Below are 26,904 nucleotides of genomic sequence, written 5' to 3'. Positions count from 1 at the left end.
GAATTATTATTATTTATTTTTAATTCGTCTTATTTATTTTAACTCATCAATATAAATATTAAATAATTTAAAAATATATAAGTTTTTAATTAATTTTAATTATATTTGATTTTTTTTATATTTTTTATAATACAACTAAATATGAAAATATAATTTTATTTTACATTTTTTTATTTCCTTAATATTTTTCAAAACCAAACATATATTTAGTTAAGAGGATAATTGAAAATCTAAACTTTTTTTTTTGTTTCTTTCTAATAAAAATGTCATTTAAAAAAAAAATATAATAATATTTTCTCTTAAAACTTACTATCAACCGTCTAAAGAGAAAGGAATTTATATAAAAATAAATAAATATCATTCTTTGAATAAAACGTTATAAAATTATTTTGGGTTATTTGATTAAAAGGCCTCTTAAAACTCAATTTTTGAAATTTAATCTCCTATTATTTTTTTGTATCATTTGGATAAAAATGCCCTCATTATTTTATTTTAAAAATAACGATTTATTTTAAAATTTACATGTAAATACTTAAAACACAAAATGATAAAATAACATTTATATAAAAAATTAATTACTTTAAAAAAAACATGAAAAAAAGTTTGAATAATGATTTTAGAAAAAGTTTCTAGTATTTTTAATACTTGAATGATAAATTTTTTTAAGTATTATACATATTAAAAACGTTTTTTATAATCTTTTAGATTATTGATTTGTGAATTATTTCATTAATTTTAACTAAACATTTCATTTATTTTCTCCATTACCCACTGCATTGCCTCTCAACTGCCCAAAGGTCATGTGATCTATTGAGGTTGAACAAGGTTTATAAACCATTTTTTCGTCTACTTTAATTTTTTTAGGTAGGATGGGTAGTAGCTTATTTAAATAGGATTCAAAACGTGTAAGAAAAAAGGCTTTAAACATGTTAAATTTTGTGAAATTAAAGAATAAAATAGATATATCATTTTAGAAATTCAATATAAGTAAAATCATCTAATATATTTTTTAACTTATAATATATATATATATATAATACAAATTTTTTTCAATTCTCAATATACATTTTTATATTTGAATGTTATACATGTTTTATTTAATAAATTTTAAATTTTAATAAAATATAAATGGTACATTTATGATGTTATTGATTAAATCATAATTCGACGATCTAATTAAGAAACCATTAATCAATAATTTTTCAAGTTCAATGATCGGTCAGATTTTTAAAGTATTGTAATATATATATAAATTATTTGTAAAACAGATTTAAGGTGATGAGTTTTTTTTGTTAAGTGTCAATAGTAAATATTGAAAGAAGAAAACATTATTAAAATTTGCACATTAAATCCTTCTAAAAAATAAACCATAAAAACATGAAAAATGTTTTATAATAATTATTTTTAAAAATATTGCTAGATAATCATTATAAGTCTATTTGATAATTGTTTTTGAAAAACCAATTATTTATTATTATTTTTAAATAAATTTAGGCTTCTAGATTTTATTTTATAATTTGTCTAATAAATTTGAAATATTTAACATTTAAAAATTTATTTGATAATTTTTTTATTAATAATTTTAAACTTAATAACTCATGAAAAAAACCATATATATATATAAACACCCAAGTTGCCCTAAGCTTTATGTGAGTTGCTCTTGATTTAAAATTCGTGTTTGGTTTTAAAAAATATTGAATATTATTTTTGTCCTGATTTACTAGAAAAATATTAGAAAATAATTAAATTATTTAAAATATTATATTTTAAAAAATATTTAATATTTTTAAAAATTTGAGTATTTATTTATTTATTTTAATTTTTTAATTTTGTCTTTTATTTTCCATCACTCGAAGCGGTGGATTTAAAAGAGCACAACTACCAGCTGCAGTTGAGGGCACCGCTGGAAGGCGGTGGATTTGAAAGAAGCATTTCCGGAGAAGTGCTTGCAAGAACTGGCTTGAAAAGAGGAAACAAACCTAAAAGGCTAAAACCATATACTCCAGTCTTGTTGTTTTCGTCCGTTAGTGTGGATTAGGGCTTCTATTTTCAATGGAAGAAGAAGCTGTAATATGGAAATCCGACACAGATTCAATGGCTTCAGTACTCATAGGCAGAGCAATGAGCACTCTATTCACTTGTCGGCCCAGAAAGCTCGACGAAGCCATTTCTCGCCTCGATTCCCCCTCAAAGAGAGGTTCGATCGGTGAGTTGTAGACAGAAATGGAAAGGGTTTTAGAGCTAGAGAGGGAAGAGGAATATAGAAAGAGGAGGGCTGATTGTTATGATTTCATTGCTCGTGTATGAATTTTCAAGGGAATTCTTATTTTCAATGTGTGTTGTGCAGTTTCTTTGGAAGATTCGCTTTGGTTCCTCCATAGGTATATCAAAGAAGCTGCCGATAAAGAGGAGCGACTGGATGAAATTCTTGTTCCCATGATCGAGCATGTATGAAAATTCAATTCCCCCATTCTTTTTTATCACACTTACTGGAATTGTGGTGATCTATGATTTTTATCATAGTTTTTGGATTTTGAAGACTGGTTTGGATCTTGAAAAGTTTGAGAGAAAGTACAACGCAAAGAAAGAAGATAGCGGGAAAGGAAAATAAAAACAGATTTAGATATACTTTTTCCCCCTCATTTTCAAATTTATTTTTCTTTTACTTTAATCTGGTTATTGGAAAATTTGAAGAAAAATGCGAGGTGAAAAAAAAAACGGAAGAACGAAAAAAATAGAAATGGGTAAAAAATTGATTTAAAATAATAAATTATTTTTATATCCTTATTAAGATTAAATGCATAAGCTTTTAATTGATTCTAATTGTATTTGATCTTCTTTTCATATTTTTTATGTCAAACAAAAAATGAGAAAATCATTATTCTAACATTTTTCCCTTTCTTAGTACTTTCCTAGAACCAAGCATAGCTTTTGTGAATCAAATAGAGCAGAAAATTGACAGGAAAGTGAAGATTAAATATAATGAAAATTATTTGAATATTTGTAAATCATCTAAAATTTTATTCTTTATTCTGAAAAGGTATAAATTGGGGGATGGGATGAAGTTTTTTCAAATTCATTATTCTTTCCCTGACCCTTTCTGAAATGTAGTGAAAAAACCTATTTATTTTCAAATTCTTCCTATCAATTTAAGAGAATATGGTATTGGAGAAGGACAAATCTGAAATATAATGAAAAACCTATTTATTTTCAAATTCGTCCTTCCAATGTAAGAGAATTTCATATTGGAGAAGAATGAATTTCTTTCCTTTTAAGTCTTGTTGGGTTAAAATTATGAAAAAAAACCAAATGCATTTTAAAAACATCAATCCGTAAACTAGACTGTGTTGACACCCGTTCTAGATATTTTTTCTGGTGTTGCATTGGCCATTGAGTTGGTCTAAGAATGACAGTCCTAAAAACTTGGGACCAGCTTTGCTTGACAGTTGTTGTTAGTTAATATTTGTCCTTTATCTGGCAGGAAAACAGTGCTATTAAACAATGTCTTAGCAGTGGAAAACTTTTATTCGTTAGAAATGAGATTGATTTAGTTCCACAGAAATTTAGGACATGGGAGTTTGTTTTGCCAAGCTGTGGTTTCTCTTATTTTTCTAGGGTTCTATTTCTCTCTTCCATCTACTTATCTGTGCATATATAAATAATATGTGGAAGTATCATTAAGGAGTGGAACTTGCTGCTTAGGTATGAAAGGACCTTTTTTGGCCACTGTTGTCATGCCCATATCCTTGCCTTCTGTTCTTGCCTAGTTGCACATTTGATACTAGATATTTATTATGTTAGTTCATATCATGCGTGCACATATATATTATTTTCCAGTCGTTGAAGTGCAAGGAGTCAAAGCACGGAAATCAAGCAATGGTACTTCTTAACTGGCTCTTTCAAGATGAACTTCTTTTCCAAGCTCTTGCAAGGGGTCTTGCTGACATTATATCGAGAAAAGAGGATCGATATATTGCTCTTGGATGGTGTACCCTTGTACGTGGCCTTGTAGAGTATGAGATTACTATGGATCAATTTTCAAATAATGGTAATGTGGCATTATCATTATCCTTTTCTATCGAAATATCTCTCACTGGATGTTAATTACAATCTTGCATAAGTGGATCCCTTCTTGTGGGACATGTCATGCATTGAATGTTTCCAATTTTTGGTTGGAGCCACTTATGGCCAAGTTCTCTCAATTGAAAGATAGGAGAAACAAACGAAGTTCTTTCTCTTTTAGTACTGCAGCTTTGGTTCCTAAAAAATAATCACAAGTTCTCTTCTATTATTAGCATTGATTTTTTTTGGAAGCCGATTCACAATTACTTACTGAAATATGGATTTCTTTCTTATTGCAGGAATAAGGAAGATTTATAATGCCATGTTGAAGATTCTTTGTTCATGTATTTCACGTCTTTCATTTATTGTGTGCAATGGAAGGTGGGTGTCTTTGACATTGCATTACTAATATATAACTCCACTTCCACCAAGTAATTAATTACAAATTGAAAGAACAGTTACTTAAGTGTCTGCTTTAGGGTTTATATATTGTTTTAGTTCATTCATCATATTAATTTTTTTTGGATTGGAATCCATATCATTATTGGACAAATCATGTCTTGTGGTAACTTTCTGAGTTAGCAATCTTAAATCTCATGCTAGCATGATAGTTTCCTTTCAGGGTTCCCTATTGTTTTTAAGCATAAAAGATTGTGTCTTAATAAATTCATCCTGTTTGCTTTTCTCATGTTCAAGCATTTGTATCTGTAGCACTGTGCAGGATGGATTTGAGTTGCCAACTCGTCTTTCAGTGGCTGCTGCTGATTGCATTTTAGATCTCACGAAAGCATTAACAAGAAAAACATCAGTCACTGATGTCTCAAGTAGAAGATCAAAATCATCGAATTCAGATGTGTCAAATCTGCCAACAACCTTGGTACCTGCTGCTGTTGGTGAGAAGAAAGTGAAACCAACAAGTAAATCTGCTGAATTCTCCAATAAATTGGAAATGGAATTGTTGCTTTGGGATCATATAGACAAGCTCATTATTCTTGTGCAGAGACTCCTTGCTGTATGTTCTAATCTTTGTTCTATCTATTTGTTACCCTGTCTTGAATTCTGGTGTTATTATGTCCTGTATTTGCCTTGGAATTTGAGGGGCTCAATTTAGAGTTCACGTTCATTTATTATATGATTTTGCATTTGTTTTGTAAGTGTATTCTTTTTTATTCAATTGTAATATGCAAATTGAGAAAGGAAACAGAAATGCAACTTCTGAGATTGCTCGCTGTCAGCATGGTTCTAGATTTAGTAGTCGTAGCTCTCTCTGAATAGGATTTGAACGTTTTATTGATGTCTGAAATTTTGATTGAGCAGAAAATGTTATCCAACTGATATGCTATCCTAACCCCATTCCCTGCTACCTTTTCCTTCCCCCTCCCCTCCTCCTCTTTTTTTTCTATCCTTTTTCTTCTTTATATCAAATAAGAAACCATCTTTTTGATTCCTTCATGTCAAAGGGATTTTTCAGCCTCTATTCTTTTGTTTTACCTATGCCCAACTCCAGGGATAGTAGGAGGAGACCTGTAAGATGAGAGTTATAGAGAGTAGAAATTGACCTAAAGTTTCTACCATATTCTATTCAGAACATCCCATTTCCTATACCCCACGGGGCTTGCTGATTTAGTTTTTCATCTGCAGCTATTGGAACACTTACGAAAATAATTACTATTTCCATTTTTTGTTTTTGTTCTACTTTGTCCTAGACTTTTACTGCATGCTATATTTTATCTTTGCTAAATTTCTTATAGCCATTATTGAATAGTTGATTGGGTATGATGGAGAGTACATAACTTCCCTAGAAATACTTCAAATCTATCACCTCGAAATAGAGTTGATTTGGAGAGTAAACTTAATTTTTAGTGAATAAGAACAAGAAGAACTCAGAGGAGGACAAGACCTATGAAAGAAAAACAATATGAATGAGACAAGGAGTCTTCCAGAAGGGAGCAACGTATTCGTAAACTTAGTTTTTAGTGAATAAGAACAAGAAGAACTCAAAGGAGGACAAGACCTATGAAAGGAAAACAATATGAATAAGACAAGGAGTCTTCCAGAAGGAAGCAATGTATTTCAAGATGGAAAAAAGTAGAAGAAGAAACATACCCCTCAATCCAAGGAAAATCTATCTATATATATATATATTTAATAAAAAACGAGAGATGTATTAATTATGAATAAAGAGTTAATGAGAAGGATAAATAAAATCTGTTGGTAACGTATTTCAAGATAGAAAAAAAATAGAAGAAGAAACATACCCCTCAATCCAAGGAAAATCCATAGGCTTTTTTTTTTTAAATAAAAAATGAGAGATGTATTAATTATGAATAAAGAGTTCATGAGAAGGATGAAGAAAATCCATTGGTTCAAGGAGGTAAATACGCTTGCTAAACTTGTCAAGCATCAAGGCTCTGCTTTTAAGTAAAAGAAATCAGCCTCTAAGTTGGGAAATTTCATACCAGCAAACCTTTACCTTTAATTTCAAAAGAGTATTCATTTGATGAAATATTAAATCAGGGTATTCTTTTATTAATTAAGATTCATCTACCATGAATCCATCATGCCATGCTGAAAGAAGCTCTTAAACTGCAATGAAATGGTTGTTTCCAATTAGAGAAAAGGAACAAAAAAAAAAAAAAGAAGGGAAGCTCTCTGACTGAACTTGGAAACAGTTACCAAATCTTAAAGAGACTTAGTTTATGGTGATTGCACTTGTTCTAAATTTTGGTTAACTTGTTTCCACAGTGATTTGCTTCACTTAGTGATCTACTTGAATTTCTGAAATAGATTAATTTTCCAATGCATCCATGTTTTTACCTTCCTGTTCAGTGGAGCAGAAAAAGTCGGCCTTTACATGCAAAAGGATTGGAGCAAGTGCTTAACTGGTTGCAAGAGATAAAAGAGCATTATGGCTGCTCTCAAGATGAGGCAGGTCCTATAACTAATTCATGCTTTAAGAATAGCATATTTTATTATGTCCAATTTTCAAATGATAGTGATTTCTTTGTCTGCATTGTGGAAGATAGGCTCAACAGTTCCCAAAGCTGGAGTATTGCTACTTTCCTCTTGTTGGAAGCATTATGCCATGCTGCTGCACTTGGAGGATAAAAAATTTTCTCAGCAATACAAAGACTTATTGGACCAGTACTTATCTGCAATTCAGGTTAGTACCCAAAGAATGTCAGTTTTGTTTATGCTTTTACTGCTTTAGAGTCTTAGAATTGAGAAAATCAAGATGAGGCAGTTTGATGTTTATTGCAGAAAATGTTCTCTTGAGTTTGTCTGGTCTTGTTTGGGAAATAAGAACGTATGAACAAATTTAATTTTGAGGTTTTGACAATATGATTCAAGGATAGTGCAAGTAAATCTGTGTGTACAAATAGATAGATTTTTTGGATAGCAATGATATTTGCAGGCTAGCTTGGCTAGTGGAGACTATGCTCTTATAACAAGGTAGAGATATTTGATCAAGCAATCTCATGTGCATTTTAGTATTTATTCGGTTCCTATTATATTGCACTGCTTTCAATCAAGGTTTTGAGGTTGAAACTCAGACTAGATATTGAGAAAATCTTTATAAATAATGATTCATGAGTTAGAATAGTGTTTTTTTTATTGCATATATACCTTCTGTTATAGGAGTTGATTGCTAATTCACAGTATTTGCAGTTTTATACAGATAGTGACAGCAAGCAGCATACTAAGAATACAGACACTGGTATAGCAACCAGAAAGTTTTTCTTGAATTGCCTGTCACTTCTGTTGGGCGGTTAGATGGGAAGCAAATTGAAAGAACTGTGACAGAATATGGAATGCAGATATCGCGTGCTCTTATACCACAGGTAGGTATATTTGACTTTTTGCAATTATTTCCTACCTGAGAACAGTATATAATGTGCACTGGAATTCCTTAAGTTTCAGAACTTCTACACAAAACAACTTCTTATCTATGCTTTGAGTTTTTATCTTGTTGACAGCAGGAGTGGCCTGTTTTCTGGGTTTTATTTTACTGGTATCAGCATCTGAATCATGGTAGTTATGGATGAATTCCCTGTGAATCTTGCAGGCATATTTTATACTTATCACTTGCTAGTTGTTATAGAGTTGTAGTTGTTGTGTGTCTTTTTTATTTTTTGGCATTTCCATAGATCTTTTCATATTTTCCCTTGGGCTTGAACTAAGAAGATAAACAACTGATAAACTTACATGGAAGGTAAACCTCTAGATTTAATGTTTCTATCCTGGCATAAGAAATCATATTGGTTTACTTAAGGCTGAAGTATTTGTCTTATGTAAGTAGGAATTTCTTAACATTATAGCCTTAGTTTATGCTCCTCGGGTGCAATTGGAAGAAAGCATTAAATGTCAATTTCTGGGGCACATGGACAGACTACTTCAAATAGGCTTCTATGGAGGGGGGAATAAAATGGTATTTTATGATGAAACTTAGGTAGCCATGAAGTCAGTATGACACATAATGCGATGAGCTACAGAATCTTGACATGTTATTGACACATCAATGCTTCAAATTCTTAGAATTGGAGAGTAGTATTCATGCTATAGATTTACAAAGCTCCTGTTCCAGAAGCATCCATATCATGTTGGTTCAAACTAATTGTTGGTGCATTTGGTGCTCACTGTATAGTACCTGTACTTGGATGTGCTCCCTTTTTGTTAGGTGGTTCTAATTTTATATTCATTCTTTCTCTTTGCCATAAATAAAAGAGAGAGAGAGAGAGAAACTAATAGTTGCTGGACCCTTAGAAACACATTGCATGTCCACATGTCCAACTCTGTGAAATGGCTAGCTTTGCTAGACCTTACAATTCAGGAGCACCTTAAGCTTTGACGGTATCTACCTCCTTACTTGTGAACAGTTCAATTAATTTTTTTCCATCTCAGCCCTGGTTGCTGCTACCTGAAACTTTTATTCTTCATTATTTATATCTAACCACAAGACAGAAACAACTACTTTAGAAGTGTTCTTGCTACTTGGGTTAATAATTTCATTTTTTCTTTTATTATGCAAGTAGTAGAATACATTTTTTTTTTTTTGATAAGTAAACAAGATATGCATTAGAAAAGGCTAAACGCCACAAAGCATACAGGGAGTATACAAGACAGCTAAAGCCTCAAAAAGAGAAAAAGGACCAAAGAGAACTACCTCCCCTTAAGTGGAAGCTATCCACTCCAAAAAACCTATAAGGGAGAAAGACTCCTCACCTAAATACACTTTGGCCCAACTCCACAAGTTATAGACAAAAGAATTTTTTAATTTCTGAATATTCAACACACCCCCCCTAAAGGCTAACCTATTCCTCTCCTTCCAAACCGTCCAAAAAATACAAAACGGAATGGATTTCCAAATCTTTTTCCTTTTTTTTCCCTACAAATGAGCCCCTCTAGGAGATTAGAGTCTCCTTTACAGTTTATGCAAGTAGTAGAATACATTAAAAATGTGCAAGTGGGGGCACAACCCATGTACACAGTAGGCATATGGAGAGCACTACAAGAGGACAAGCAAAGGAAAAGAAGACTTAAAAACCACAATCCTTGCCTATCCTATCCTAAACCATCAATGAAGGCTAACATGGAACAACCCTCTTAAGTCCAACCCTAATGGGTCTCTGGACTGCTCCATAAGAGATTTAGATTCTCTTTCTTTGAATTTCTAATCAAAATGTTCCTCTTCATTAAAAACACATTCTGATCTCTTCATAGGCACCGGAGCAAGCATATAGGAGCCAACCTCCAAACCTTTCTCTGCTTCTTCTTGAAACCTTTTACGTGGTAACTTAATAGAAGATTCCAGACTGACCTGAAAGAATTCACTGAATCCTAAAAATAGTAAATAAGAAATCCCATATCTTACATAAACTACATCTGTTTGCCAAATGCAATCCTCATCTCATTAATTGGTCAGTGACACATCTCCTAACTAACCTATCTGTCTGTTCTTCTTGATGATTCACAGAAGTAATATGCTTCGTAAATCAACCTATCACATATAATTCCCAGTCCTAAAAAAACCTTCAAAATCTAGGATTCCAATGTGCTATTGGAGTCTTGGCCCTTCTCTATCCCCCCCTCCCCCCCCCATATATCCACCCCACTTGCATTTTGGCAAAAGTGAAACAGTAGATACCATGTCTAACTTCTCACTAGTGCATTGTAAATATTCTTCAACCTGGCAAGACCAGGCTAATTAATTTTATTTTCTTGCATCTTGAGCCTAATTAGTGCCACCTGCTATTTATTGTAGATGTATTCATTTGTTGTTCTAGCCAATCTTGTCTTGCTAAGTTGCTATTCATCCATTTCAGCATCCTATATGTTAGTTAATCTCATTTTATTTGCATATCATTTTACTTAGGAGCCTATAATTTTTTCTGAGGGACCCCCCAACATTCTGCACCGCAAAGCATGGATGGTCCTTTAGCTGTTCTGTAAAACTTTTTCCTTCCATTTGATATGTATACACTTGTGACACAACACACTTGAGGGATGCTTCCACTTCATCTATCTTGATCTATTTCTATGGGTAACATCTACCAAAAGAAGTGCACATCCTATATGTAAAACACTAAGGTTTTAATGTAAAATTACAGACACCATAGTTATTGAAGCTAGATGGTAATAAAAGTATATAGATGACATTAGGGACCAGTACTCCCTCAAATTCTTTTTTGTTTCAATGCCTGTATAATTTGATCCATTGATTTAGGCCTAAATTTTATCCAATTGGGTTGCCTATGATGGTTTTAGGCTATGTGGTCCTACAGAAATAGAAGGAGCTATCAAGTTCATTTTCTACACCTGATGGGCGACATATGCCAAAACTATCCGTTTTATATACATTTTGGTTTTATACAAAATTGTAGACATCTTATGTATTAAATTTATGTGTTAGCAAAGGCAAATCAAAACATTTGGGTCCACTTACTCAAAGTCTGGTTATGATGGTACTATCATCTATCTTATTTTAGGCCCAACATGATCTGAAGAGTCTTGTGAAGTTTTCCTAGGACTAGTTCTGGGCCACTGTGGCATGCAGGTCTGCTCAGCTGAAAGCCTTGATGCCTATTTTCACCAATCATAGAGCTTCCCTGGCACAATTTGCATCTGACCAACTTTAATGATATTCAGCTGTTATATTTGAAGTTTAATGTTCATATTATATATATATTTTTTAATATTTGTGTTTAGAATAGTTATGTATAGTTTGAACTAATTGTGCTATTTGTATTTTCATTCCTTTCTTGGATCTATTGAAGCTTTGCTGCACTGATGAAGATGTAATAGATGGGGTTGTTTGCATTTTTAAGACAGTCATCTTTAAGATGAACTATTCTTCATCCGGAAGCAGTCTTTCTGACACTAGACAGATGAATTCAGTGCTACCATTGCTGCTACCCCTTCTGGATGAGCGGGATGGAACAGCCAAAGCTGTTGTTATGCTTGTTGCAGAATACTGCTCCATGTATTGTTATACTCTTATTACTTATTAGTAGTTGTAAGTTGAAGAGTGAATTTATATTTCATGGTATATGTTATGTGTCAAACCTGATCCATGTACCTGGTTCACCAGAAGCCCTAATGGTCAGTGCCTTGATGAAGTTCTTGAGCGCCTTGCATCTGGAAATGCTTCGCAGAGAAGGAATGCTGTGGATGTTATCTCAGAACTCATCCACATATCATCAAATTCAGTAACTGCACTTTCTCATTCAATGTGGTATGGAACTTCTTTTGACAGATGATTTTTTGTAACTCGATTTTCACTTTTGCCTTTTTGTACCTTTTATTGATATCATGTTCCAAAGTTTGTTTCAGGCAAGATATATCAAAACACTTGCTAGAGTGCCTTGGAGATGAAGAAGAGATAATAAATGTACAGGCCTCCAATTTGCTTCCCAAGATTGGTTAGTGAAAATTATGTTGCTAACTTTTAGCTAAAATGCTTGCGATATTTGTCTTATAGGATAGGTTTTTTCCATTTGTTTGCATGTTTACAGTAATGGACATACTTCTTTTACTATACTTCTTTTTTGAAGCCAAATTGTTATTGCTTGAAATGTACACATGAATTTGATATTGCCTAAGATCAGGCTGTGCAGCTGGGGCAGTAGTATAAACTTTTGGGTCAGGCCACCAATGAATTCTTCTGATGTGAACTTTGAGTATTTTAAGAAAGATAGAAATAAGAGATGAAGTTCACATGCAATTTCATCACCAAATGTAATTACCTTTCTCATGGCATTTGGTCCATATTTTAGAGCAGATTTGTGGTGTTGCACTTTTTTCCTAGCTTGTTTTTGTTGAATGATTAGCTCTGTAGAGTTCATGCTGAATTTATCACTTTGCTGTTTTTTCATCCTTTTGTTAGAAAAAGGAAAGGGTATTTTGTTAAAGGGATTGATGCAGGATGTTATTAATGAATGTAGGGTTTGAATGGTCTCTTTTGTCACTCTTGTATAAATATCTTTTAACGGGTTAAATATCTCTTCTCTAGAGGGTGGATACTTGTTCTTTGTATGCAGGCCTTTCACCTCATCCTATTTCTTTTAATCTTTCTGTTATTATATGCCTGGTGTAGATGTATCTAGATCAATATTATCTCTAAAAAGAATATATGTTTTTAATTTTTTTTGATAGCTGTGCATAGGATGTTGCATCATATGTGGTCTGAAACCGTTGATCTGACTCAATATTCATGTTCCTATTATTTTTATTTTTATTTGTTTTATATCTGAAAAATATTCTCATTCAATAAGCATACTTTCACATCAATTGAGTAGTAATTCAGATCAATAGATTGGTTGGGCTGTAAGTGAAGCGAGGGTGTTGTTTTTTGTCAGTCCCTCTTTTTTTTTGGCCTTGTATGCATCGTGCATACTTTAGGTGCTTTTTTGGCGCTTTTAATACAATTGCTTTACTTATCAAAAATAAAATAAAAAATTCACCCCTAGTTCGATTTTCTATTGGGAATTCTCTCTGTTAATAACCTAGGTAGTCATCAGGTGGTGTGGACAAACCTTTTTTAAGCTGTTCTTGATTCTGTTGGTATTTTGGTCTAGGACATCTTTTTCCTTTTTAATCGGAGGCCATAATGCTTGCATAAGCGGGCTCTTTCCTTATGCTTGCAGATCCTTTATTAGTTTTGCCTGCACTGGTTCGTCTTGTTTACTCATCAAATGAAAGGGTACAATCATCTGCTAGTGATGCAATGACAGCACTGCTCAAGAATCATAACCAGAATTATGAGGTTCTCTGTATGCTGCTTGACAGTCTCAGGTATTTTGCTATTTCCATTTTCTGTTTCTCCCAAGTATGAAGAATATAAAAAGGGAAATTCTTGTTTCTGAAAACTCTTCTTCAAAATTCCATCTGTTTATTCCAAATTTGTTATACTAGATGTCAATTTTGCTTGTTTACTCTTTATTGCTGCAGCAACCTCAGCCAAAGTCTAGGTCTTCCAAAAACTTCGGGAGATATTGAGGAAGGTGTGTCTCTCAGTGTTTCTGCTACCTAATCTTTGATTGGGCTCAGCTTTATGTCTAAATTTCTTCCATTTGATTGAATGACCAACCATTCTCATTTCTAGAGTTGGTGTTTTTCACTATTGTAACAGTGTGGTCCAGAAAATTCCACCTTTGTACTGATACAAGAAAAAAAAAAAAAAAGAGTTATGATACCCAATTGATCTATTTATTTGAAAATTGTTTTTATGTTGAATCTTTCCTCTTTTTAGAGGTTCTCCTGTGCATGTTTTTCTTCATTTATGCCTGACATTATATTGAAGAGAGAGGAAATAAAAGAAAGTTATAACAAAGATGCACTTTAGGCCTGGCTCAAGTGGCAAGGATTGGGGTGGGATCTGGGAGGTTCCAGGTTTGAAGCCCAGCAGGGACCAAAAAAATGGTTACTTATCAAAAGAAAAGAAAAAACAACCGTTTTTATCCCAAATGATTGTAAGGTCCTGCAATTTCTTCTTTTTCCTCTCTTTCCTGTAACCAAACTGATAATTAATATTTATGTTGTTTCTCTAAGTTCAAGCTCCGAATGTGTTTGCTCCTAATTGTTTTAATTGTTATTATCTATTAGTATTTTTCTACTTGTTATGTGTTTGATTATTTTCCTGTGCAAGTGCACGACTTTATCCAATTCATGCTCACAGCTATGTAACACTATAGCAGGATCGAAACTGGACACCGAGAAAGTGCTTGGACTGATACCAGAGTGGTCTGAAAGTGTAAGATTTGATAATTCTACTCTTTATTAATGTATTCTGGATCATTACTCATTTGATGTTGCTCATAGACCACCTAAAAAGGAATATTTATTATCTTATCCACATCCTGAAATAAGAAGTCCAATGGGAGCAATTCTTGGAATGACAATCCATAAAAAACACTGAAGATTGAGATTGGATAGAACAAGGTTAGAGCCAAAAGGAATTATTAAATAACTTGGTAGAATTGATATGACTGCTATGGATGGTCTGATACTGAATAAACGAGTACCTCCTCTTGATGGAAGAAGACTCTCTTTGAAAAGTCTCTGCACAGTACTGCCAAGAAGAGTTCATGTCATTTTTGTGTGTTTCTTAGATTCTTCTATCGTATCATAATTTGGCCTTCCAGCATAACTATAAAATACTTGTTTGATCTTATTATTATTTGATTGTATATGGAATGTAAAACCTGGTCAGCAGATTCTTCAGTGCAGTACAAATCTGTTGCTCTCATGACTCCTTAGTTACAACATCTATAGCGGTTACCAATAGTGTGCTTATTGCCAAATTCTTCATTTGGGAAAAGGAGAAACATAAATGCAGGAGGATGGGAGGATAAATTAGAATTCATAGATTGACATATCCATTTTGTGCATATTAAGACATGAATTTTGATCTTCCAAATTGTTAGATTATTTTTTTTGAATAAGTGATATTGCTTTTGCTGGTTGAGTTGAAGACAACTGGCAGATACAAATATATCAGCTCCTTCTGGCCATTACAATATCTAGCTGTTTCATTCATTCATATGTGTATATGTGTGTGTGTTCATATGCATATGGATAAAATTCAATTCATTAAAACTCGAATTGTGAGGTGACTGTATAGTTACTTCCAGAAAAACTTTTGAGCTTTTCTGATAGACCTTTAAAATGCTGCTGTTTCTTGAACTGACAGTTATTGATGAGATTGAACTTCTATAGTTGGCCCATTTTTTTATTAAGTGGTGTTTATTCTGAAACATTATAGGTTCAAGACTGGAATTTGTTGATTGGACCATTGATTGACAAGATGTTTGCAGAGCCATCAAATGCCACTCTTGTCAGGTTTTTAAGTTATATAAGTGAGCATTTGGCAGAAGCTGCAGACATAGTCTTCCACCGTATCTTGTTGCATATGAAAGGGCAGAAAGAGTGAGTCCATTTTACCATTTGATATGCTGTTCAAATTTGTTTTTACATGTATGCTCTGTATCACTATGAGAAAATCACCAGATGTGCTTTTATTTGTTTCAATTTACTATTATGGTCAGCTAAATTCTGTTCAGAAAAGATTGGCTATAGTAACAATGATATATTTTCATGTTTAGCCTTATAACATTGGACTCGATTGTTAGTGTTACTGCTGTGAACCATTCAGCTCTTTTTCTTAAGCAGACTTGACGAAAGCTTCTTCACAAAATGGGAGAGTAAAACCTATGCGGCTGATGATTCCATGAAACTGCAGCATTCTCTGTTTGATCGCCTTTGCCCATTACTTGTTATCAGGCTACTTCCGATGAGAGTTTTTAATGACCTCAATTCTTCTGTTATATATGGCCAACTACCTGATCAAGTTGTTGTATATGGTATGTTTTGTTGCTTCTATGGGCTCTTTCTTTCCTTTCAATTCAATGTCACATCCAGGTGATTACATAGTTGATTATAGTTGTGAAGCTCATTTATTTTTTGGGAAAATTTTTACTACCAGGTCTGCTTTAACAAAAGAATTTGTAGATTTGATGCCTATGTGTTTGTGCATGTGCACCAACATATCACTTCAACAAATATTTCATTTGTGTGATCCTTTTCTTAACACTTTATTTTTTATCTAGCTGTTAGATGCTGAGGTTATCACAATTGGTTCATTGCTTTAATTTTATTTCTTTGTGTACATGTGTGGGAAACTCGTTCATCTTCCGTCTTGGCTATGCTTGCTTCTCTGCATGGTTTGAAATATGCAATTAATTGAATTTGATCCTGTGCCAAATACCTTTCAAGGATTTTTAAGGTTTTCAGGTAGGTGAAATTTTAAGATTTCCATTCACTGTAACTGAGGTTTGTCATTCCTTATGAATTTTCTAATTTTCTGTTTGATAATTAAAATACTCGTTCTTATACAATTTTTATATCTTATTTCTTTAGTAAATTAATTAGAAATATGTATTAATAGGCAACTAAAAAAAGAGGGAGGAATCTTAGTACATAGGAACTATATGAAATGTGCCAAAAGGTACAAGCTAACAAAGCAAAGAGGAGAAACCCCTATGGCTGCCTAACCCTTTACCAAACTATCAATGGGTCTAAAAGGGAAAAGTTGGCCATCCCAAATGATGACTAGATGACTTTAGCCAAGATTTTAAGGACTCTTTTATACATAATAAGGATGTATCAAGTCTTAAAAAATCTACTATCCAGTGCCTTAAGTTCTGAAAGATAAAAAGAGTCATCCTCCACATCTTAAACTTGCATGTAGGCAGGCATTAGAAGACTCATCTTTTGTGTCTTGCCTCCCAAGCAAAGAAACCAATCTTCAAAAGAGCCATCTAACTTGACACCTCCTTTGCATGAAGGGGAGCAGAAGAGACGAGGACTTATAGAAGGATTTAATTGAGAAGACCTTGTTCTTAGCAATCCTTTTGTACCAACCAATCCTTGCATGCTCTCCAAATTACCATTGTTTGAATGTGCTGAGGAAACAATTCCACCAACTCTAAATTCCAATCATGGATACATAAAAAGAATAATTGTTGTTGTGACTTCACTCAGCATTTCAACAAGTTAGCCACCTAAGAATTGTTATGAGTTGCATTCAAGAGAAAGATAGGGAAACCTTTTAATGGTGATTCTCCACATTGAGCATCTTGCCAAAATTTACACTTGAGACATCTGCTGCTGAAACATCCATTCTTTAAAAAAAGGGTGAATCCTTACATACTGTAATAGCTTTTCAGGGACCCATTAAATGTGCCTCCTTGGATCACAGTCCCTCTTCAACCTTCCCTAACTTGCCATGAATGGCTCAACTACGCTAACAATCATGCTTGATGGGGAACTTCCACAATCGCTTGCCCAATAGTGCCTTGTTTAGGATTGGAAGGCTTTTGATAACCTCCTCTACCATAATCAGAACTGACAGGCAATCACTTCAGTAAATACAATTTCCTCTCCAGATGCTTACTCATTCACAAGAATTGTGCAGAATTTTTTCAAGCGTAATTTTTAGAATCCTTGAAATCACAAACAGGCAAGGATGAAAATATTGGTATTGACAGAAATATCAATATTGACAAATGTTTCAGTAAAAAAAAAAAATGAATATTGACAAAAAATAAGAAAATTTAAAATGAATGATACACATATTAAACTTGGTTTTTGAAGAAAATAATATATGTATGATAAAATTTGCGACATTGGTCAATAATGGAATGTGTGCTGATAATGAATATAACTTTGAAAGTGAATAGATAAAAATTGTATTTCACTGAATTTCAATACTTAAAAATACATTGTATTGCATTTAATATCAAAATGTTAATCTATGTGAATAATTATTTGTGTGTTGTTTTCTGTTTATTTAGTATAGTATTTTTTAAAAATTGTTTGTGATTTTGTTTGCAAGTTTGTATTTTACTTAGATGTAATTATTATACAAAAAGCATTGAAAAAAAGGCTCATTGAGAAGATTATCATATCTTTATATCTGCAAGATGTAGCTCGATGAAATTTGACTGAATTTGAATAGTTATAATTATGACATATATATTTATTTTTTACTTTTGTTTGGATAGTTATAATTATGATATATTTATTGATTTTTTGCTTTTGCTTTAAGATTTGATTTTTTTTCATATGTTTAAAATTGTCAGTAAAATTACAAAAGAGACCATAAAAGAGAACAAGAATGATGTTCACAGATGACAGAAAATGAGATTTTTTGGTTTTTTGAAAACCAACTATTGGATCATGGTGAAACTAAGGATAAATTCTTCCTAAACGATTACATGTGAAAGCTTCAGCTGGTGTGAAAGGTTATTCCTTCTCTTACAGAAGGCTAAGGTTTGACTCCATGTGTAGTAAGATTTGTTTTACAATTTTCAGGATTGCCAATTTTTTGGAAAAATTTGGCAATGTATAACCAAAAAATCAGGAATTTATCATGATAAAATGCCAAATTTAAGCTGCCACCTTGGATGTTGATTTTTGCTGAAAAATCGACAATTTATCTGAATTCTTAGCTGATTTTCTGCAGAAAGATATTGGAGTTCCAATATCCTATCATCAAAAGCTAGATAAACAAAATGCCTTTGTGCGCCCTTTTTTCTTTATATATAATGTTTTTCTGGGCTTTTATCTATAAATTAAAAAAAAAAAAAAACAGAAAAGAAATCAAGATAAACAAAATGTCAATGAAAAATAATTTAACATGTATCCTTGCAAAAAGGAACATGAATAAGATGGAAATGGTGTTTTTGATAATCCTAAGCCTTCTCTTTACAAGAATTGCCTTTACTAAGTACGATTTCTTCTCCAAAAATCAACACTTTCATGACAACTAATTTGTACCATTATCTGAATCACACAGTAAGTAAATCTTTAATTTGGAAATGGTGCCTTTGCTAAGTATAAACCACCTCCTCTTTGAGAAGAATTGCTTTTTAAAGAGGCTAACCTTTTATTAAAACACTCCTCAAGAGAATCCCAAACCGAACAAGCCTTCTACATAGCTATTAGAAGCAGGCCCAAATAAGTCATGTGCAACTTTTCACCCAAGATTTTTTTGATAGGAAATTAAAATGAGTGTATTATAAAAAGTGCCTAAAGAAATAATGCACTAAAGTACACAAAATAATGCACTAAAGTACACAAATCGTATACAACGGCTACCATTAGGTAGGACCAAGAAAAGAAAGAACAAAAAACTTATCCCTCCCTCGATGATACCCCAACCAATCTTCAAAATCAATCAAAGGCATTGAATCTTCATCTGTGTATAACTTAACTAACCCACAAAAGAAGAATGCTAAAAAAAGTGCCTTTTAGGCTTTGGTTAGAATGCTTCTCATTTTCAAATGATCTTTGCTTCCTTTCTTTCCATATTATCCCAAAAATGCACAAGGGAGCAGCTCATGCCTTTTGTCGTTTTTCCCCAACACAAAAGTCATGTCATCCGAACTCTCAACCGTGGAAGATGTCACCCAAGATATACCAAATAAAGAAAACAATAATTTTCATAAAACCTTTGTCGTGGCATAGTGAAGGAGTATGTGATCAATGGATTTTCCCTCAACTTTACACAAAAAAACATCTATTTACCAACGACCACCATCTCCTCTAAAGTTGAACTTATAGTGAACTTTTCCCCAACTAGCCTCCTGAGTGAAGAAGCTTGGTTTTAGATGGTACTTATGAATTCCAAATTACTCCTATTGGAAAAGGAATTGATCTCCTTGGCTCCAAGACAGAATATAAAACTTTGATGGAGAAAGTTCCATTCCTAGAATCCGTATAAACCAATTGATCCTTTTTTTCCTTGATCACCACCTTCCCTTGAACTCTAGAGAAGAAAAACTCTACGTCGTCTAATTCTCAATCATTCAAATTTCTAAAAAAACACGGAATCCAGTGACCCTTTTCTCTTGTCTAGTCTCATAGATCTGATGCTCACTTTTCTTTCAATAAAGCTAATGCACAATAAGAGGGAAATGATATACATAGAGGCTCATTTCAACGCCATTTATCTTTCCAAAACTTCCCTTTCCTCTCGTTACTTATAGAGTAAAAGGCTTTACTATTAAAGAGGTCCCAATCTTTCCTAATAGTTTTACATAGTCCAACCTCGTACCCATTTCTCACTTCACAAGAATACCACCTTCCTCCATCCTCCCCATATTTTCCTCTAATGACCTGCTTTTGGAGTGCTTCCCTTTTGGATATATATTGCTAGCTCCACTTGTAGAATCTTGAAGCCATTTTAAATAGAGAAGAATCCATTTCAAATAGATCAACCAATCACTATTCACCTCATAAATAAGAAGAGGATCTGGCTTACTGAACTCTATACTTATATTTGATTTGGAGTTCCATGGACTTGGATTGTTTTTGCTTTGATATCAGTAAAATTTGCTCTTTTTTGTTGGCAATTCCAGGCTATGGATCAATTGATATCAATGATCATGAGTGTGTTGCCATGCTGCTATTGAACAGGTACCACCACAAGCATAACATCAAGCTCATCTCTGATAATAATCTCATGTCTATTGCTATGTTTTTCAGGGCATTGGGTAAATTTGAATTTGAAGATGTTCGAAAACTTGCAGCTGAGCTCTGTGGACGCATCCATCCCCAGGTGTATAAAATTGACTTTTTATTTTTGTTACTATTTAAAAATATTATAAATCCTTGTGAAAAAGGCATTTATTTCATTTTGGGCTATGTAGTGCTTCAACATATTTCTTAGATATGCAGCTTCTCAGCACATTCTGATTGGACTGATTAGTGCCTCTGTTTATGGCATTATATACCTTATATATACGTTCTTGCATGAACTTCTGGTTCATAGTTAATGTGCCGTTTGAGGCAATACTTGTTGAAGTATGACTAAGGAGAAATGCCTCGAGGAATACAACCTTGGATACTCGAATTTGAGAGCCGCATTGTTGAATGTACAAGAAATTCAATGGAGAAGTGCACATTTGCTGTCCGGTTCTTGTTCGAACAATTATTATATTTAAGCATTTTTTATACTTGGACTACGTTTGGAGTTCCACTTCGGATTAGGAATTCATTATGGATGATGTTGAGATCTGGTTCCTCCAGGCATGCAATTTTGTATGTTCATAATTTTCAATGTCTCAATTGCATTTTATGGCCTTCTCATCTGTACGGAACCACAAATCATGTGTTTTATGGTTTGCTAATGATGAAAAGATTGTTTGACCAAAGTGTTACGTAGGCACAACCCTTATAAACCAGAGCTGTGACTTGTTGGGCACAGAACTCCGCCAACATGGCTGGACACATGTTAGACACACCCCAGATGAGTAAAAAAATTGCTATGTAGTTTTGAATTTTATTCATAACCACATGTCAAACACTCATCATGTTCAGACACAGAAGATTTGTTTTAGAATAGACAAATAACTAATTTTTTTAGCTTGTGGGCAAATATGTATTGTGTTTCTGTAGTTTATATTTTGAGTTACATTTTCCCATGAAAATGTACCCCCAAAAAACTATCCTATTAAGTCACTCGGTTCACTGTCAGCCTATATATGAATGTTGGGGGCCTCTGGATTCAACCTAGGACTTTGACTGAAAGCAGAGTATTTAAGGTGCCCAAAGGCAACTCCTGTGTATGGCATGCTAAAATTTAAATGGTTGTCCAGTCCCTTATCCTGCTCTCACCATCTTCTTGAAATGAATGAATTGATTGAGTGAAATATTGAAACATTTTTTCAGCAGCAAATGCTATGCTGTGGAGTCTTGGATACTACCACATTGTTCTTCCATCTGGTGTTGATATCTTCATAATCTGTCTGCATTAAGGAACTGCATTTCAGAGATGCAAAAAAGAATCCCTTTGGTCTCAGTGGCCAGAGTCAAATCCCATGTTCAATAAGAACCTTTTTGTATAGAATAGTACGTGAATCATAATTATTATTCTATTTAAATTTCCATTTGTATAATTTGAACAATAGTGTCATTCCACTGTTTGGCTTTTTATGTGGTTGTTGCTTTTCAATTTCCTGTTGACAGTATTTTTGTTCATTCAGGTGTGCTATATGCCTTATGTCTCCAAAGTTGTTGTGCCAATTAATTTATACTTGCCTTGTACTTGTGTAGGTGCTCCTCCCAATCCTTTCGTCTCATTTAGAACTTGCTGCAGACTCTCAGGATATTGTGAAGATAAAAGCTTGTTTATTTTCAGTTTGCACTTCCCTTGTGGTATAATTTTTTGCCCATCTATGATCTATCTACTTTATGTGGCTTCATGTGTTCCAGAGTTTTTCCCATCTATTTTTCACTTAATTCTAAACTTGAACTTTTCCTTCTATGCTGTAACTAATATTAGTGGTATCTTTTGCTCAATAGGCTAGAGGCAGGGATTCATTGTCACAGCCAGCTATGCTCAAAATTCAAAAAACAATCAAAACTATTTTGTTATGGCCTTCCCTAGATGGGGATGAAGGTAGATAGTTTATTGATTTCCCCAAATATGTATTTCATCCTACTACTGAAGTCTGACAGCTGCAAGTTTGTTCCTCTATCTCAGTTTCCAAAGCACAGCATGGCTGCATTGATTGTTTAGCACTGATGATTTGTACCGAACTACAAGCTCCAAAATCCTTCATAGGCTCTGTCTCAGACAAGATTAGCATCATTGGAAAGAACTTTCATCCTGGTTGGTATCCTGACTTTATAGGTACATTTGTGTTTCTAACTGGGGGCTCATGTGACTTCTGTGGCTCAAAATGCCAGGGGATTCTGCCTTGGGAGATTCAGTTGTCACTTATGTTATCCACCAATTGTCTCTTGATGCTGTTGAAGCTGCTTCCACCTCCATGTTGTGCAGTGATAACTGTGCGTCTGAGCCATCAGTCCCCCTCTCTTTTCGTTTGTGCATGGCTAATGTCCTGATAAGTGCTTGCCGGAAGATCTCGGATTCTGGAAAAAAGGCTTTTGCTCAGAGAATTCTTCCATATCTCATTCATTTAGTTCAGGTGCGCTGGTACTGATGATATTTCAAACAGGTTTTCATATGCTTTGATTATTTGAAGTTGATAGATTTTATCAAAAGAAAGGAAAAAAAGGATGAAATAGTTACAACTTTGAAATCTCCTATTATCCTACTTCATGGTTCTTGTTGCTGTCAAACAATGCAGGTGATAAAGGACTCAGAGATCAGAGTTGCATGTGTTCAGGTTCTGTTCTCAGCTGTGTACCATCTGAAGTCTATGATACTTCCTTACTCGTCTGAGCTTCTCAAACTCTCTCTAAAGTCTCTTGAGGGAAATTCAGAAAAGGTATTAAACCCTGTTCCACAAAATTAATGTATGAAACCTTTATTACTTTTATATATATATAACATTATGCTGCTTAAGCGTTTATACTGCTCTAACATTAGTATCTGTTAGAGTATATGATATACATTGTGAACCTAAATCCTATATACTTAGGCTTTTAGAAGAATTTTGGTTGTTCAACAATATCATTCAGTGAACTATTGGTTCCTCTGTTTTGAGCCAGTATAGAAACAAAGTTGGCAGTGTTTAATGATCTCTTTGCTAGAAAAATTATAAGAATCCTGTGCAAGCCATAGTAAACATGGAGAAGTAAGGGGAGGATGGATATCTACTTACCTTGTCTATAGGACTTCACCTGTAATCTCTAATTTGCGAAAGCTACTGCAGTCGCTTGAGAGTGCCATTTAACCTGGCTTAGCTTAGACTAGGAATAACGTAATAAAAATTTAAAATATTTGATGTCCAATACAATCAATTTTCTACCTGCAAGATAATGGTATTTTAGAAGAGAAACAACTAGGCTTTTTCTGCAACTCTCTGTGAGCAAGGGAGGAGTAAGGGTAGGTTGTAGTTTGAGGAATCCAATTAGAAAATAGAAGCTATGGCCTTGTTTGGTAATTGTTCTTGAAAATAGTTTTTATTTTTTAGAACATGAAATTATTTTCTAACATTGAAAACACATGTGACAAACTTTTGACAGAAAACTGTTTTTTGAGAATTTATTCAATAGGTTGATTTTTAGAACAAATTTGAGGTCTCTTCTGTTGTTTTTCATAAAGTGTTTTAAGTAACAATTGAAAATATGAAGAATATTTCGAAACTTTTGCATCATAAATAAATGTACATTGGTGGGAGGATTCCTCATCCTTCTCTTGTACTTCCTTTTTATCAATATATTCCTTTGTCATTTCCTATCAAAAAAAAAAAAAATGTACATTACCTTCAAGGAGAATAAGCCAAGAAAACCATTTTTCACATTTGATTTTCCAAATAGAATTTTGTTCTTGAAAACAATTCGAAAACGTTGCCAAACAGACCTATATATGTGTGGCTAAACATACTTTAAATCCTTGATTTAAAACTACCTCATAATCTGTCTAGCTAAACAGACCTGATAGAAAATGATCATAAGAACCAGATGTTCATCCAAGGATTTAAAAATTCCTCATATATGATGCAGATTTTTTCTTATTTGAATAGCTTGAACTCTCAAAATACCCATTGTCATGGTGGTCCGGAGCTGTCGTTTTTTCTTCTTTCTTTTTCCTTCTCCCTGCAACAAAACTCCTATGTTATAATCTGTAATCTCAGCGGTTATGTTCATTCTTCATCAGGAAAGAATGGCAGGTGTAAAGCTAATGGCATCTCTCATGGCAAGCGAAGATGCAATCGTGGAGAATATTTCAGAGGGGCTGCTAGAAGCAAGATTAGTACTTTTAAGTATGTACATGGCAGATCCTTCACTGGAGGTACAACAAATGTGCCAAAAATTGCTTGCATGTTTAACTCATTCCTAAATTATACTCCTTTTGGCATAGCTATGATTTAAGTTAGTTCTCTATCATGTACATATGATGTTGAGCCATGTAAAAATTCGAAGCACAGTAACCATTGGTTCTCCTTTCTTTTCCCCTACCATTTCTATGAGAATCCGAAAATGATTTAATGCTTGGACATAAAATTAGCAGGAATACATATGAATGCCTAATTTTCTTACTGATCCTTTTACAAAGGAAACTTAAAGTGCATTTGATAGTGTTTATGTTTAAAGTGCTTTTAGTAGAAATATTTTCTCTAGAAGTCTTTTTTCAGGAAGTACAAGAAGTGATTGTTAATTTTTTTTAAAATTCTTTCTAAATTTTGTCAAATACGTGATTTTTAGAAGTAGTTTCTAAAAGCACCATCAAATGGATTCTTACTAGGTATCCTGTCCCAACAGGCTTGTAAATTCTATGAGTCCATTGGGATCAAGATAATGACTAGTAGGAAAAAAAAGGAGGGATGAATTTTGGAGACCATGAAAGAAAACCAAAGTTTGTTTATGATTTTCCTTTGCATTATTTTCTTTTTTTTCATACTTTCCCTTAAAGCCATTACTTATATTATGGTAAAATTTCAAAGATGGGTTTCATTTAAACTGATGTTTTGTGATTTATTACTTTTAAAGAAGACTGTTGTTGATAGTAGGTCTGAGTTTAATGCAGTGTCTGAGAGTACAGTGACTAGCATTGGTTATGCTTTTGATCTTATTTCTGCTTCTTCTCAATAGAAGACTGTTAGGCCAATTTATGTGTCTTGACCAGTGTCAAAGAACTGAAGAAGACTGGTAGTTGAGAAGGGTGAACGGATAAGATTTGCTGTTGGGTTATAGCTCCATCACTCGACCACCACCTCATAAATTAGGTGCTAGTGTTTGTCTAGTAGCTGCTCATTGGGAGAGAGAAGTTGGTTCAATGATTTTTAGCAAAGGGCTTATTTGGGAACACCTGTCTATTTCTTTTTTCAGAAAAAAAAAAAAATCGTTTTCTAACTTAAGAAAAATGCATTCAATAGAGTTTTTTGAAAAATTGTTTTAGAAACATATTTTTAAGAACAAATTTCAAGTGTCTTTTGCTGGGTGTTCTGAAACATATTTGAGAAATTTTATATTTTATATAAATTTATATTATTTTTGTTGAGAATTTTTAAAAAAATTTGAGTTTTTCAAATAAAATTTTATTCTAAAAATAAATTATAAAATATTTAACTTATTTCCCATAACTGTTTTTTAAAATCTGTCTTCAAATTCCCTTGTACCATCAATGTAAATAAAGTGGATATGGTCCGATAGATGGTGACACATACAGGATCACCCCCAATAAGATTGTGTAAAAACTAAAAACTAAAAAGTGCGGGGAATATTGGTTTCCGCGTCTTAAACAGATTTGCCTTTTCCAACTGTCAAAATCTTCAACCAACTTTCATATCTAACATTCAAATTTTCACAAGCCCTTCCACGTAATATGTCAAAAGCTAGGCCCTTCCCAATCAAAATCGAAGGACACGTGTCCAACTTGGTTAGGCTTATTTATTAAACTCCAGAACGATACAGAAAGTTTAGTCAACTCGGTATTGTTACATTGTAGGATTCTCTCAATTTCTTTATACATTTTATTTTATTTAAAAAAAAAACAAAGAGAAAACCCAGTGGGCGCAGTGGGCTGTGTGGCCAATGGGAAAGAATGAGAAATCTGGTTACTTCTAGTATAAATAGAGAGGGCTACAAGTTCCCACACAAAAACCTAGAAAATTGCAATTAACCAACGAAAGCCTTTGGAAGAAGTGGGGGGATTGTGCAAATGCTTCAACTGCTATTTGCTGTAGCCTTCTCGGCGGTGCCTCTAACGCTCTACGTTCCTCCGATCCGAAGCCTCAATCTCTTCGTCGAAACCGTCGAAACACTTTTTCGCCAGACCGCCGTCTACACCCTTGGCGCCTACCTTCGTGTTCGCCTCGCCTTCTCCAGGATCCTCTCCTCCTTCCTCCACTTCGGACGGTAGATTCTCCC

General features: G+C 33.5%; 1 protein-coding gene across 1 annotated transcript; it reads left to right on the top strand.

Annotated features, from left to right (window-relative positions):
- The first annotated feature begins 1,891 nt into the window (after nt 1-1,891).
- LOC117920273 lies at nt 1,892-25,052 on the top strand. The gene is given in 26 exon segments (XM_034837705.1): nt 1,892-2,206; nt 2,348-2,448; nt 3,838-4,048; nt 4,362-4,443; nt 4,774-5,074; nt 6,892-6,994; nt 7,089-7,225; nt 7,732-7,822; nt 7,825-7,904; nt 11,337-11,542; nt 11,651-11,794; nt 11,893-11,981; nt 13,206-13,353; nt 13,510-13,562; nt 14,256-14,311; nt 15,323-15,486; nt 15,730-15,920; nt 16,333-16,350; nt 20,481-20,538; nt 20,608-20,680; nt 22,177-22,278; nt 22,426-22,522; nt 22,607-22,735; nt 22,813-23,054; nt 23,217-23,357; nt 24,692-25,052. Coding segments are annotated over 26 exon segments (3,354 nt in total). The 5' UTR covers nt 1,892-2,052; the 3' UTR covers nt 24,875-25,052.
- Nucleotides 25,053-26,904: the final 1,852 nt, after the last annotated feature.

This window comes from Vitis riparia, chromosome 8 (genome assembly GCF_004353265.1).
Source record: "Vitis riparia cultivar Riparia Gloire de Montpellier isolate 1030 chromosome 8, EGFV_Vit.rip_1.0, whole genome shotgun sequence".
NCBI lineage: Eukaryota > Viridiplantae > Streptophyta > Magnoliopsida > Vitales > Vitaceae > Vitis > Vitis riparia.
The sequence above is the reverse complement of the archived record's forward strand: the minus strand, read 5'-3'. Positions and strand labels throughout refer to the sequence as shown.